This window comes from Bos grunniens, chromosome 28 (genome assembly GCF_055505025.1).
Source record: "Bos grunniens cultivar Pamir isolate PY7600 chromosome 28, Bosgru_T2T1.0, whole genome shotgun sequence".
NCBI classification, from domain to species: Eukaryota; Metazoa; Chordata; class Mammalia; order Artiodactyla; family Bovidae; genus Bos; species Bos grunniens.
The window spans coordinates 26,940,380-26,954,513 of record NC_141192.1 but is presented as its reverse complement, the minus strand read 5'-3'; the positions used below and the strand labels follow the sequence as shown (position 1 = coordinate 26,954,513).

Genomic DNA, 14,134 nt, shown 5'->3' with positions numbered 1-14,134 from the left:
CTTGGTCAGAATGAGGTCATGGCAAGACATGAGGATATATTGGGCAGCTCATATGGATTGTCCTCGCTCATTTCCTAGGAGTGAGGGGCCAGGGTCAGGTCCTGGTCTTGAGGAATGGAAAATACTTGGGTTATGTTTTCAAGGCTAGGATTTGCTCGGTAGCCAAAAGGGTCCTGGTAAGCTGGGGCCAGTTGTTAAGGTCCTTTGTGTGGTAGACACTAAATTGGGGGGTAAAAACAGGTGGTGTTTTCTCAGTATGGCAGAAGGATGAGAGGTGGACTCAAGATACAAATGAGATTGTCTTGAAGGCCAACAAGTCCAGGGAAAAAAAGGATACAGGACAGTTTAGATACTTAATGACCTCATCAGGGGTTTCCAGAGGTAAATGACAGTTTTGACAGAGGTTAGGAAAGGGAGGCTGTAGAGATTTGAGGAGCCAGATGACTTTCAGGCCTATCTTCTGGGAAGTTGATTCTCCAAATAAATCTTGGTACTGAGAGTATTACCAAGTCCCAGGGCCTCCGTTGCTACCAACAGGTTTTTTTATTAGCTTCAGATCATATTATTTCCCTGTTCTTAAGAGAAAATGCCTGTGTTTGGGGAAGGGCCCAGGTATCTGAAATAATGCTAATCACTGCTGTGAAATTCTTTAGTTTCAGGGTGAATAAAAACTAAAAGTTGTGTAGAGGCAGTAATAGGGTCATAGACCAACTTTATTTAAATAACCAATACTTTGAGTCTTGTGGTAAATTCTAGAAGGACATTTGCTTTGGTCTTTCAGGTTGAATATAGTACTTGAATTAAAAAAATTTTTAAACATAGACTCATTTGGTGCAAAACTGGCAAAAGAATGAATAGGATCACAGTTCAAGACAGGGACTTGGACTTTGGAGTAATTTTTCAGCCCAGCTCAAAAACAGCAGTGCCTTTCCATGGTTGTGTTCGGTTGCATGGTTGTGTCTGACTTTGCTACCCTTTGGACCACAGCACACCGAGCTCCTCTGTCCATGGGGATTCTCCAGGCAAGGAAACTAGAGTGGGTTGCCATGCTCTCCAGGGGATTTCCCAGACCTAGGACTCGAACCAGTCACCAGGTAGAATCTTTGCCCACTGAGTCATCAGGGAACACAGCTCAGTAATAGTAAAATATAGTAAGCAGTAAATCTATTTGTGGGCTTATAAAGCTACTAGAAATATTTAGGATTACATACTGTTTGGTTTTCCCCAACTAACATAATACCAGTTTTTATATAACACATGATCTATGCTCTGTGAAGCAGAATAATACAAAAGAAAGACTTGTGGGAAGTGAACCAACAGTGGTCATCCCCTTCTACCCTCAGTCCTTTATACTGGTTGGTACTCGAGTATCTTGGTAAGTCAGGAAAAACACAGATGATGCAACTTTTTAATTCCTGTGGTTTTAAAAAGCGAGTAATTTCAGGATGACTTAGTGTTCATCCCTGTCTTACCTTTTAATTAAACCCTTTCCCCCAGAGTTTAGACAGTAATGGAACTGATAATTGGTTGAAAAGATGTGAATGGAATGCCAAGACCAAAATGTGGACTCCCTAACTCAAGTGCCATACGTGATCCTACATAGTGCCTCTGAGATCCACTAACCAGGATGGATCCCTGACTCTAGGTTGTAATTTCTGGAGCTTGTATATTTTTTTTTTAGAACACATAACCATATGTCACCAGGCTCAATTAAGTGGGCTTAACATTGCAACTTTAATCTCTCCTCAGGGAGGGTGTGTGACAGGGTGACCAAGTCACATGATAACCCATTAACAGATGTTTCAGCTTTTTTAATATTAGTCCTAGAATTTGTTTCTGAAATTCTGTAGCTTCACTGGATTTTGAAAGCTTTGATTCGAATCATCTTTTGTTGTACAGTCACTTCAGCTGTTTCAAAAATGCAGATTTACCCAAGCATGATTAATATATAGGGAACAATTTGAACATAATGTTTGCTTAAGTGGGAATTCTGACTGCAGGAAAACCATACTGAAGAGGGTGGCACCTGAACTCTCACCATGGCATTGAGCCACGCCTGTCTCCATCTGGCGCTAAAACGTCTCCTCTAGTTTCAGCTAACCTCCTCCTACCACTTGACAGCATCCATCACGAGCTGCAATGCTTCTGATGCCCGCTTCCAAAGCCAGCCTCCGGCCTTCAAGGTAGAGTGCCATACCTGCAGTGTTAATCTGTCTCTTAAACACTTAACACAGGTAAGACCACTACTGCCTTTTAAAAATGTAGTGCTGATAAAGGTGGTTAATGTTATGCCCACATTCTATTCCCCCCACCCCTGTCAGTCCCATGGTTTTTATGGGACTTTTTGCACGGTGCTATGATTTTGGAATTGGCTATAATGGGATTCTGTCTCCTTTAGTAAAAGGTTATAAGGTGGAAATGTTGTAGGCTGGCTTTTTCCCTTTCCATCTGGAAAAAGTTTGCTAACATAGTTTTGTTCAACATTTGTTTCTGAAATAATGTTACATTTATTAGAAAATTTTGGTGAAAAGTTCCCATATATGCTATATACGGTTACTAATTTCCAAAGGAACCACTGGACATCTTAGGCTGCCTGAAGTTTAAGCTGATTAAGAAAAGCACCTCACGCGATCAGTGTCTCCAGGTGTTAACCACAGAATAGGGGAGGAGACTACTCTCCCTTGCCTGTGACACACCCTGGAAGGTGTCTATTGAACTCTATCTTCCATGGGGATTTGTGATATTCACCTCTTAAAATGGCAGTCCTAGAAGCAGCTCCAACCCCTCTGCTCCTTTAGAAGATGAGTTTACTGATTTTTTAAGTCACTGTTTAAAGTATGTTTGATGTCTCAGCTAATGTGTCCAGGAAAGGGGCTAGAAGGCAAGTTAGTATGTCCCTGACTTCACTGCCAGGCTTGATCAGGCTCAGCTTTTGTGTAGGGGTTTTAGTTTGGTTTACAAGTGGCTCAAGCAACAGCAAGAGAAGCAAAAACCTTTTGGAAGAAACTCACCAAAGACTGGGCTCCCAGCTGACTTTAGGGGGCCAGCAGGAATAGTCTACTCCAGAATTAGTATCTTGGGCTTGAAATTAATTTCACATCTAAATTAAATCTGATGGAATACATGAAAACATTAAGCAAAAGATACCATTTAAGGAGTTGAGGCACTTTTTGAAAAATGGTATTAAAATATAATAAACTTATAAAGGCTGTAGTCATCAGCTCCTTTATCCCCATCTTTAAACCACTGGCCCTGCAGTTATCATCCATGCCATTAACCCCTGTGCCAGGTAGAGTATTAATGTGGAATATAACTGCTCACATCCTGGCTGAAACTTTCCTGGAGCAGAGGGTGACACAGCCTAAAACGGTGGACATGAGCAACAGAATAAAAACTAGCAACTTATCTACAAGGTCGTCACTTAGGTTACTGTTTTTTTCATTTTAAATGATGTGCTTTCAGCTAAGAAAAGGTCATGCCTTCAACATCCTGCAGGTGTCAGTGGAGGGCTGCATTTTTTTCAGTAAAACTCAGAAGGTTAGGATTATGAGCTTCAAGCAACCAACTGATAACAGTCATCAGCTATTAAAGCCAAGACTCCAAATTAAGGCAGCTACCAAGGTTGCATAATAAGTAACCGAACTCATATTTAATCCAGGTTGAGTGACTTCAGGCTCTTCCCTGCCTGCCTCCCTGTCTCCTCACACCCCAACTGTATATTAGCAAGTATCTCTGCAGTGAAACACACTTACTTGAAATTGTATAATCTCATAATTATGACTTATAAAACCTATGAGTTCCTCTGTGAAATAAATTTGTTCACAAATAACATGTTGGAGTTTTCTGTATTCATCAGCTGGGCCACAGGACAAGAAACTCGAGGCACTTACCTGTGATGGCCTAAAACAAGCTTAAAAGAGGGCAGTGTTCCGGGAGAGGACACTGTACCGCAAGAAAATGCTGGTAAGTAAGTTGCCTTGATGATGAAGCCCCCAGAATACAGATAGCAGGAGGGAGAACACTTACACTAGCCCATTTTTGATAAAGTCCTTTTAATGGAAAATGTAAAACCCCTCTCAACTTTACAAAGCCATATGTAACACTTGCACTTTAACAAATAAAAGCAAGCCAATGTTTTAAAAAAATACATCATTAAATGTATATATGTATATATTTACATAGCATATTAAGTTTAATATTTAGCTTTAAAAGTTCACATAAATTTTACCAAAATGAGACAATTTTAAATAAATTACACCTTTTGAAAATGTTTAATTGTACAGTCAATAGCTTCAACAAAATATTGAAGTGTCTGTAGTATCTACTTTATATACTTTATATTTTACAAATTTTACAATTATTTGGCAGTAATTTTCTGATTATGACATGTATGCTGTGCGATTCAGCAATTTCCCAAATGCAGGCAATAGCTGGTGTTTGTGTCCTATTCTCACAGTAACTGTCTCAATGTAGTGAAAAATATCAGTTATTTTAGTAAACTGTACAAGGTCACATTTACACTTGATCAACAATATAGCATAGAATTTTGTATTTTTTTTTCCAAAAATAAATACATCATTTTAAATCTGGCATTTTCACAAACATCATATACACTATAATACAAAAACAGCTACGAACTGCTGCTTTTAAGATTTAGCTTGTTTTCATATTGAATCACAGGAGCTGTGACTTACGCTATACTGCTGTGGTGTCAGTAACAAGTAATTACTACATAGAGAATTTCTTGGCACTGATGGTTTCATGAAACTTAAGTCAGTGTACATACATATCATAGTCTAAGAGTAAGTAATTCCAGCTCAATGGTCTAAAAACATTAAACTGGACCACATCTAATTTTCTTCCATAGCCTCTACTTCATCTTCATGTATCTTCAAAGCTCTCACCATTTCCTTGACTGCATGATACAAGATATTTTTAACCTGAAAGAGATGTCGTATTTCTAGTCACTTCAGCAGGAGATAAATTAACAAATGAAAATTGCGACAAGAGTTTACAACAAACTTAAGCCAAAGTTAAAATGAGTCACACAATTAAATACTGGTTTGGTTGGTACTGTACTGTGACAAACCAGGCAATGACAGCCTAAGCTGTTACGCATGTATCATAATTCTGAATATAAAAAGCCTGCAGAATAGGAAGTAGTTAGAAAACTCATCTCTTACCTGTAGTTTATCATCATAATTGATTTCTTCCTTCAAAAGTCTCAGTTCCTGTGTTAAATGAAATGACTGTACGAGATGTTCTGGAGACACAAAGTCTTCGGTTACCTGAATACAGCTGTGAAAATTCTGTACCTGTTCCCCAACAGAGTAAAACAGGAGTTTTAGGAGGTGGGCAAAGTGGTCTCAACAAGAGACAATTCACCAAAGAACTTATTTTCTCCAAAACGTCAAATGCACTTCAAAGTGGAACACCACACTTTATGAGAAAGTTTATCACTGAGAAGTTTCATGTAATATGACTTCATGTAAATAGAATATTTTTAAATGATGCAAGAAAAAGAACTTTTCCAGGAATCCTTCAGCAAGACTGATAACTGGATCCTAATTATCAATTTTGTCAAGGTAGATTTTCGTGTGTTAATTAAGAACAACAAAAACAAACTGCTGTGGAGAAGGGCATGGCAACCCACTCCAGTATTCTTGCTGGAGAATCCCACGGGCAGAGGTGCCTGGCAGGCTGTAGTCCATGGGGTCGCAGAGAGTCAGACGTGACTGAGCGACTAACAGAGTCCTATAAATGGGGAATTATCAAATTAAAATTTAAATAAGCCTACTAAATGTATTTTATAATTTTATCATATATATCTAATCTTTTATTAGATAAATGTTTAAATATTTTCTTGGGAAAATCGTTTTTGAAAGTATGATAACTGCATGCTAACTAGGAAAGCAATAATCATTTTACAGTTATCCTTAGTTGAAGAGTATAGCTAAGTTATATGTAAGTACTCCTACACTATTACTGTTAATATAGAAGTAGTAATAATAACAAATGAGATTATTTAGATCAGAGACAGGCAAACTATGTCCAGCAGGCCAAATCTGGTCCACCACCTGGTGTATGGCAAGTAAGCTGAGAATGGTTTTTACACTTTTAAATGATTGGGGGAAAAAAAAATTGTGACATGAAAATTATATGAAATTTGAATTTCACTGTCCATAAAGTTTTATTGGAACTTAAAAACAAACCCACTGTATGAAAGGTATGTTTTCCCAATCAGTGCAGTCAATCTGGATCTCTGATGTTGCTCCTTTGACTTTCAGCATTTGGTCATTTCACTGTTAAGTTTAGTTTCCTTTAATCTACTCTCTGGTGTAAAACTTAAGTTTGATTATTTAAGCAAAGTTATGACCAACCTAGATAGCATATTGAAAAGCAGAGACATTACTTTGCCAACAAAGGTCCGTCTAGTCAAGGCTATGGTTTTTCCTGTGGTCATGTATGGATGTGAGAGTTGGACTGTGAAGAAAGCTGAGCGCCAAAGAATTGATGCCTTTGAACTGTGGTGTTGGAGAAGACTCTTGAGAGTCCCTTGGACTGCAAGGAGATCCAACCAGTCCATTCTGAAGGAGGTCAGCCCTGGGATTTCTTTGGAAGGAATGATGCTAAAGCTGAAACTTCAGAACTTTGGCCACCTCACGCGAAGAGTTGACTCATTGGAAAAGACTCTGATGCTGGGAGGGATTGGGGGCAGGAGGAGAAGGACGACAGAGGATGAGGTGGCTGGATGGCATCACTGACTCGATGGACGTGAGTCTCAGTGAACTCTGGGAGTTGGTGATGGACAGGGAGGCCTGGTGTGCTGTGATTCATGGGGTCGCAAAGAGTCGGACACGACTGAGCAACGGAACTGAACTGTGATGAAAACTAGTTCCAGAAAGATCTTCTGACCACACAGTTTTAGAACTCTCCTAGGATTTTTTTGTGCCTTTCTTTCAAATCAACCAATTAAAGATGTCCTTCAGTCTCCTGTGTTATCCATACAACCGTTTTTCTACTAGTTCTTTTTCTCTTGACTAAATGGTTTCCCAAGAAGCCAGTCAATATCATCTGTTATTTGTTCAGCATGTACAAACTGACTCTGCACTTTACAATTTCTTTAGAACCGCTCGACAGAGAAAGGATCAAGCTTATCCAATCTGGATTATTTCTATGCTGTAACTCCAGTGATGTTAAAAGATATCATAAAATTCCTGGGAAAGGAGAAATAACTGAAAAACTAAGCATTTACATTTATTCTCATTTTTAAAAATGCGAAAATAAATTTAATTGAGAGAACTGTGAAGGGGGAGATAGTAAGTGGGAAATAGAGACTGTGGAAAAAATCTGATAAAAGTGATGAAATTCCGAAGGGGCTGGAATTTCTCCTCTGGGCGTAATGACCACCTGAACAGCTGCAGATGTCTTTATTCTGTAACTCAAGCACCGTGCCTCCACTGGTAACCTGACAGCACGTATTGTTAAACATGTCTTCACGTGAGCAGTAGGTTGTTGGTCCCTCTGGAGACGCACACAGTGGATGCCTCACACTGTCAGCATCGCTGTGCAGTCCCAGTGGGTCCTCATTATGTGTCTGTAGAACAGATGCTCTATTTCACAGAGCAGCAAAGTATGGACAAGAGATCAGCGCCTGTTCCAAGACAAATCAGCCACTAAATGGCAAGTCAACAGGAACCCAGCTCCCGTGATCTCTTGTGCAGCAGAGATGCTTTACAATCCTGCAGTAACTCAGTCATGCCAACATACACAGTCTCCAAATGCCCTGTCCCATCTTACATTCACCTGAACAAGCTGTCGGGAGTACAGTTTTTCTGAAGTTCAAGCCTTTAACTTTTAGCATGTGAATCTTAAAAAAAAAAAAAAACAAACTTCTCTTTATCAGTATTCTAATTTTGTTCATACATCATTTGCCGTCCCCAGCCCCCATAGTCCTTTAGCCCTTCGAGCATATTTAAGATAACAGACTTGAGGTCTATGACAAGTCAGCCTGATGTCTGGCCTTCCTCTGCTGAGCTCGTTTCCCCTGGGAAGGGGCCATCCTTTACTGTTTCTGTGTAGGCTCGGGAATTCTGGTTGAAAACTGGGCATCTAGACATTATAATGCAGTAGCTACAATCAGATTCTACCCCTGCCGGAGAGTGATGCTGTTGACTGACATGGGTTGTAGTCATCTATTTGTTTTATGATCTTCCCAAACTGCTTTTGCAAAGACTGTTGTTTTTGGGTCTGGTCATTGATGTCTGTGTTAGGTTATCGAAGGTGTTAGAGATTTCCTTAAAGAACAAAAACCACATACCCCTTTCTTCATTAAGCAGGCCCCTGGCCAATGTTAAGTTTTGAAGTAGATTCTAGAGCTCTGAAAAAGTTGGTTCTGTCGGTCTTAGCCAGTTTATGGTTGTTTTAAAAGCACTCTTAGATGATGACTGTTTCCTGATGACCTCAAATTGATATTTATAAATTGCTTAAAGACTTCAGGGTTAGTTCGAAGAGGCAAGGTTTAGTTTTAAAGCAGAACATATGTGAACTTCCCATTCCACTTATCCCTTTCTGGGCCATCTTGTGAGTCATTTTACATTTCACTTCCTTAGTAGATTGTCTTAATTCATACTTGCCTTCAAGGATCAGTTGTAATCATAAGTAGGTAATGTTTAGAAAATGTAACTTTTGTTTTCATGGTAGGAAGGTTATTATCTTACACTGACTTTCTTCTAAGTCCTTTTAGTCATAAGAATGCAGACAATTTACAATTTAGGAATATTATTAACTTACTGTGAATGACCAAACACAAATCAATTAAGCAATTAAGGAAAACATTACCAGTAAAGATTCTGTGTTAATTTAGAAAACAAAAAAACTGTTGCTGTTTAGAACTAAAAGCTACTCTAAACCTCAGGATACTAGAGCTGAGACAAAGTAAATCCTGGAGGTCACCATCTGTCTGCTTTGTCCAAGGATATACAAACACAGGGGTTTCACAGACTCAGCCATGTTTGCCAACAGAAGATTTTTAAGCCTGCAATTCTAGAGTAGTTTTTAGAATATAAGGAGGGCTGCTGTGACACTTTCCCTCAGCTTGCCAAGATATACATCTGAATGCCCCTGCTGAGTCACCTGCGGCCCTCCCTCCCCTAGCCCCAGGTCTTCAAAGTGTTCACTGCTGACAAAGAAAAGTATGTGGATTCTTCCCTAGCACTGCTGGACTGTCAGTTCATGTGCTATCATTTGGTTCAAAGTTTCCTGACTGATAGATGCCTTGGCTTTGCCAGGGCTTTCTATTTGTGCAGTTCTTAAAGCATGGTTCCCGGACAATAATACCAGAGTCACCTGGGAACTTGTTAGAAATGTAGAATTTCAGGTTCTTCCTCAGACCCACTCTGGGCTTAAGGTCTAGCATTATGTGTTATATCAAGCGCTCCAGGAATTCTGGTGTATGCTATAGTGTGAGAAGCACTGACTTAAGCTCTGGGATTATTTTTAAGGGCTATCTGTGGTTTGGTGGAAGTGTTGAAGCCATCAATGAAAAGTTTTCAGGACTCAGTTCTAAGGACTACATAAATTGTAAATAATCATGCATCTTAAGTCCAGGTTACACTGTGAATGGAGCTTGTACTTCCTTTTCATTCTCTGTAAAAACCACATTACCACCACTTGTGAGTCACGGCCAACACCCTTTCAACAGAGTGCAAATAACCGCACTGCCATTATCACACCCTGTAAAGGAAGGGAGGTGGAAATGCCTGCAATTTTATGCCCAATTATGCAGTAGATAAGTTTTTATTTTGGAACACTCAACAATTTAGTGGCAGAGCTCAAAATAGAATTTGCCAGTTTAGGTCACAGATGCTGCTTCAGTCTATTTAAGCATAGCATCTTAAATAGGAGTGTGTGTGTATATACAGATCAGATACAAGTGCACAGAGATGCTAAAGCACAGTGACTTCTGAACTTTAAACAGGATTATTTTGCCCACTATTTTGAGGAAAAAAAGACTATTCTCTTCCCTCTCTCCCCCGCAAGAAAGTACAAGCAGTAGAGAGACATTTACACTCATGGACTCTCTATGGTTCTCTGCTAATAGTGAGTGCCTCTAGGGTAGAGGAACTGAGGGCAAAGGTGAGAAAAAGACTTAATTTTCACCATCAACCCTTGTGTACTGTTTGAATTTTTTAAAATTGGATGGATGTATTACATTTTCAAAAGAAAAAAGATTTAAAAATAGCTGGGCTTCCCTAGCTCAGTTGGTAAAGAATCCACCTGCGATGCAGAAGATCCCAGTTTGATTCCTGGGTAGGGAAGATCTGCTGGAGAAGGGATAGGCTTCCCACTCCAGTATTCTTGGGCTTCCCTGTGGCTCAGCTGGTAAAGAATCCGCCTGCAATGCGGGAGACCTGGGTTCGATCCCTGGGTTGGGAAGATCCCCCCTGGAGAAGGGAAAGGCTACTCACTCCAATATTCTGGCCTGGAGAATTCCATGGACTAAGTCCATGGGGTCGCAAAGAGTTGGACACGACTGAGCAACTTTCACTTTTTCCTAAACAGTACTGAACTGAATGTCCACATGAAAAAACAACCGCAGTTCACGAGCTCTATGCACAAATATTAACTAAAAAGTAGATAACAGACCTAAACATAAGACTAACAACTATAAAACTTCTATTATTAAGAGACAGTTTTTTTGATCTTGACCTAGCCAAAAATTCTGCAGATACAACAAAAGTATAAATAAAGAAAAAAGTTGATCAATTGAACTTCATCAAAAAGCACTCTTTGGAAGACACTATTAAGAAAATGGAAGGATAAGTAAGCCACAGATTGGGAGAAGATATGTAAAAACTAAAAAGCACATATCATATATAGGACTCTTAAGCAGAACAGGTAGACACCCCCAACACAGTAAGGAAAAAGAACCCAATTACAAAACTGTATATATAAATGCATTGCAAACACTTCTCCTACTCTTTGGATTACATTTTCACTCTCTTAATAGTGCTTTTTAATGAACAGAAACTTTTAATATATTCCAGTTTATGCATTTTGAAAAAAATAGACAAATATTTAAACACACATTTACCAGAACATATTTACAGATGGCAAGTAAGCACATAAAAAGATGTTCAACTTATTTAGATATTAAGAAAATGTAAATTAAAGCCATAATGAGATAACAATGCGTACATTCAGATGCTTAAAAACAAAACTGCCAGTAAACAGAGGAAATGGAACTCACATGTACTGCTTTGGGGAATGGAAAATGGTATAACCACCAGATTCACAGTATCTTATATCAAGTAAATCAGACACTTATCCTGTGACCAGGTTGGTATTTACCCAACTGAAATGAAAATCTATGTTCATACAAAAAACCCTTAGGTGAATGTGGCTTATAGTGCCTTTGTTACTAATCCAAACTGAAAATAACACAAATGTTCAATTGGTGAACTGATTACAAAACCAAGTGACACATGTAAGCAATGAAAAACTACCCAGTAATAAAAAGAAGCAACTACTGATACAGACTGGTTCCAAATAGGAAAAGGAGTACGTCAAGGCTGTATATTGTCACCCTGCTTATTTAACTTATAAGCAGAGTACATCATGAGAAACACTGGGCTGGAAGAAGCACAAGCTGGAATCAAGATTGCCAGGAGAAATATCAATAACCTCAGATATGCAGATGACACCACCCTTATGGCAGACAGTGAGCAGGAACTCAAAAGCCTCTTGATGAAAGTGAAAGAAGACAGTGAAAAAGTTGGCTTAAAGCTCAACATTCAGAAAACTAAGATCATGGCATCTGGTCCCATCACTTCATGGGAAATAAATGGGGAAACAGTGTTAGACTTTATTTTTCTGGGCTCCAAAATCACTGCAGATGGTGACTGCAGCCATGAAATTAAAAGACGCTTACTCCTTGGAAGGAAAGTTATGACCAACCTAGATAGCATATTCAAAAGCAGAGACATTACTTTGCCAACAAAGGTTTGTCTAGTCAAGGCTATGGTTTTTCCTGTGGTCATGTATGGATGTGAGAGTTGGACTGTGAAGAAGGCTGAGCGCCAAAGGATTGATGCTTTTGAACTGTGGTGTTGGAGAAGACTCTTGAGAGTCCCTTGGACTGCAAGGAGATCCAACCAGTCCATTCTGAAGGAGATCAGCCCTGGGTGTTCTTTGGAAGGACTGATGCTAAAGCTGAAACTCCAGTACTTTGGTCACCTCACGCAAAGAGTTGACTCCCTGGAAAAGACTCTGACGCTGGGAGGGATTGGGGGCAGGAGGAGAAGGGGATGACAGAGGATGAGATGGCTGGATGGCATCACTGACTCGATGGACATGAGTCTGAGTGAACTCTGGGAGTTGGTGATGGACAGGGAGGCCTGGCGTGCTGCGATTCATGGGGTCGCAAAGAGTCGGACACGACTGAGTGACTGAACTGAACTGATACAACAACATGGATGAAACTCCAAGGCATTATATTGACTAAGAAAAGTCACACTCAAAGGCTACATATTACATGATTCCAATCATATGACATTCTTATAAAGGCAGGGCTACAGGGAAAGAAAATAGGTAAGTGGTTATAGGAATGTCAGGTAGGAGAAGAGTGACTAAAAGTGGGGGAGAGATAAGTGGAACATGATAGAAAGTCCAGAGAGAAACCCACACCCCTGTGGTCATCTCATCTGTGACAAAGGCGAGCATTCAATGAGTGGTACTGGGAAAACTGGACAGTTATACGTAAACGAATGAAACCAGAACCCTCCCTAACACCATACACAAAATTACACACAAAATGGATTAAAGACCTAAATGTAAGGCTGGATACTATAAAACTATTAGAGGAAAACATAGGCAGACCACTCTCTGACATAAATCACAGCAAGATCTTCTATTTACCTCCTACAGTAATGAAAATAAAAATAAATGGGACCTCATTAAACTTAAAAGCTTTTGCACAGCAAAGGAAATCATCAACAAAACAAAAAGAGAACCCTGAGGACTGGAGAAAATATTTGCAAACAAAGCGACTGACAAGGGATTAATCTCCAAAATACACAAACAGCTCACGCAGCCCAATAATGAAAAAAAAAAATGGCCAATCACCATTTGGGGATTGACGTAAACAGACATTTATCCAAAAATATACAGATGGCCAAAAGGCACATGAAAAAATGCTCAACATCACTGATTACTAGAGAAATGCAATCAAAAATGCAATGAGGTACCACCTCACACTGGTCAGGATGGCCACAATCAAAAAAATCTACAAGCAAAGGCTAGAGAGGATGTGGAGAAAAGGAACACTCTTATACTGTTGATGGGAATGTAAACTGGGCCAGTATGGACATTCCTTAAAAAACTGAAAATAGAACTATCGTGTGACCCAGCAATCCCACTCCTGTGCATATATCCAAAGAAAACCATGATCTGAAGAGAGACATGCACCCCAGTGTTCACTGCAGCACAATCTACAACAGCCAGGACATGGCAACCACCTAGATGTCCACTGACAGAGGAATGGGTAAAGATGCGGCACGCATGTAGTGGAATACTGCTGCCGCTGCTGCTGCTAAGTCGCTTCAGTCGTGTCCGACTCTGTGCGACCCCATGGGAATATTACTCAGCCATAAAAAAAAACAAAACAAAAACAACAACTTGCAGTAACATGGGTGGACCTAGAGATGATCCTACTGGGTGATGTTGAGAGAAACACATATACTGTTATCACTTTTCTGTGTAATCTAAGAAAATGGTACAAATAAACTTATATACAAAAAAGAAATAGAGTTGCAGAGGTAGAAAACTTATGGTTACCAGGGGGAAGGGAAGGGGTAAATTGGGAAACTATGGTCAATATATACACACTGCTGCTGCTAAGTCGCTTCAGTCGTGTCCGACTCTGTGTGACCCCATAGATGGCAGCCCACCAGGCTCCCCCGTCCCTGGGATTCTCCAGGCAAGAACACTGGAGCGGGTTGCCATCTCCTTCTCCAATGCATGAAAGTGAAAAGTGAAAGTGAAGTCGCTCAGTTGTGTCTGACTCTTCGCGACCCCATGGACTGCAGCCCACTAGGCTCCTCCATCCATGGGACTTTCCAGGCAAGAGTACTGG

General features: G+C 39.9%; 1 protein-coding gene across 49 annotated transcripts in view; it reads right to left on the bottom strand.

Annotated features, from left to right (window-relative positions):
* Positions 1-4,035: 4,035 nt before the first annotated feature.
* JMJD1C (jumonji domain containing 1C) overlaps positions 4,036-14,134 on the bottom strand; it is a 316,832-nt gene continuing 306,733 nt past the window's right edge. For 48 of the 49 annotated variants that reach the window (XM_086382227.1, XM_086382248.1, XM_086382258.1 and 45 more), the window contains 2 exons: positions 5,184-5,315; positions 4,036-4,940 (listed from right to left, as the gene is read on the bottom strand). In XM_086382227.1, the coding sequence (XP_086238353.1) occupies positions 4,851-4,940; positions 5,184-5,315 (222 nt within the window). In that variant the 3' untranslated portion in view covers positions 4,036-4,850. Of the gene's footprint in view, positions 4,941-5,183; positions 5,316-7,349; positions 7,655-14,134 lie in introns of those variants that run through there. The other variant, XM_086382222.1, reaches the window with a different exon arrangement.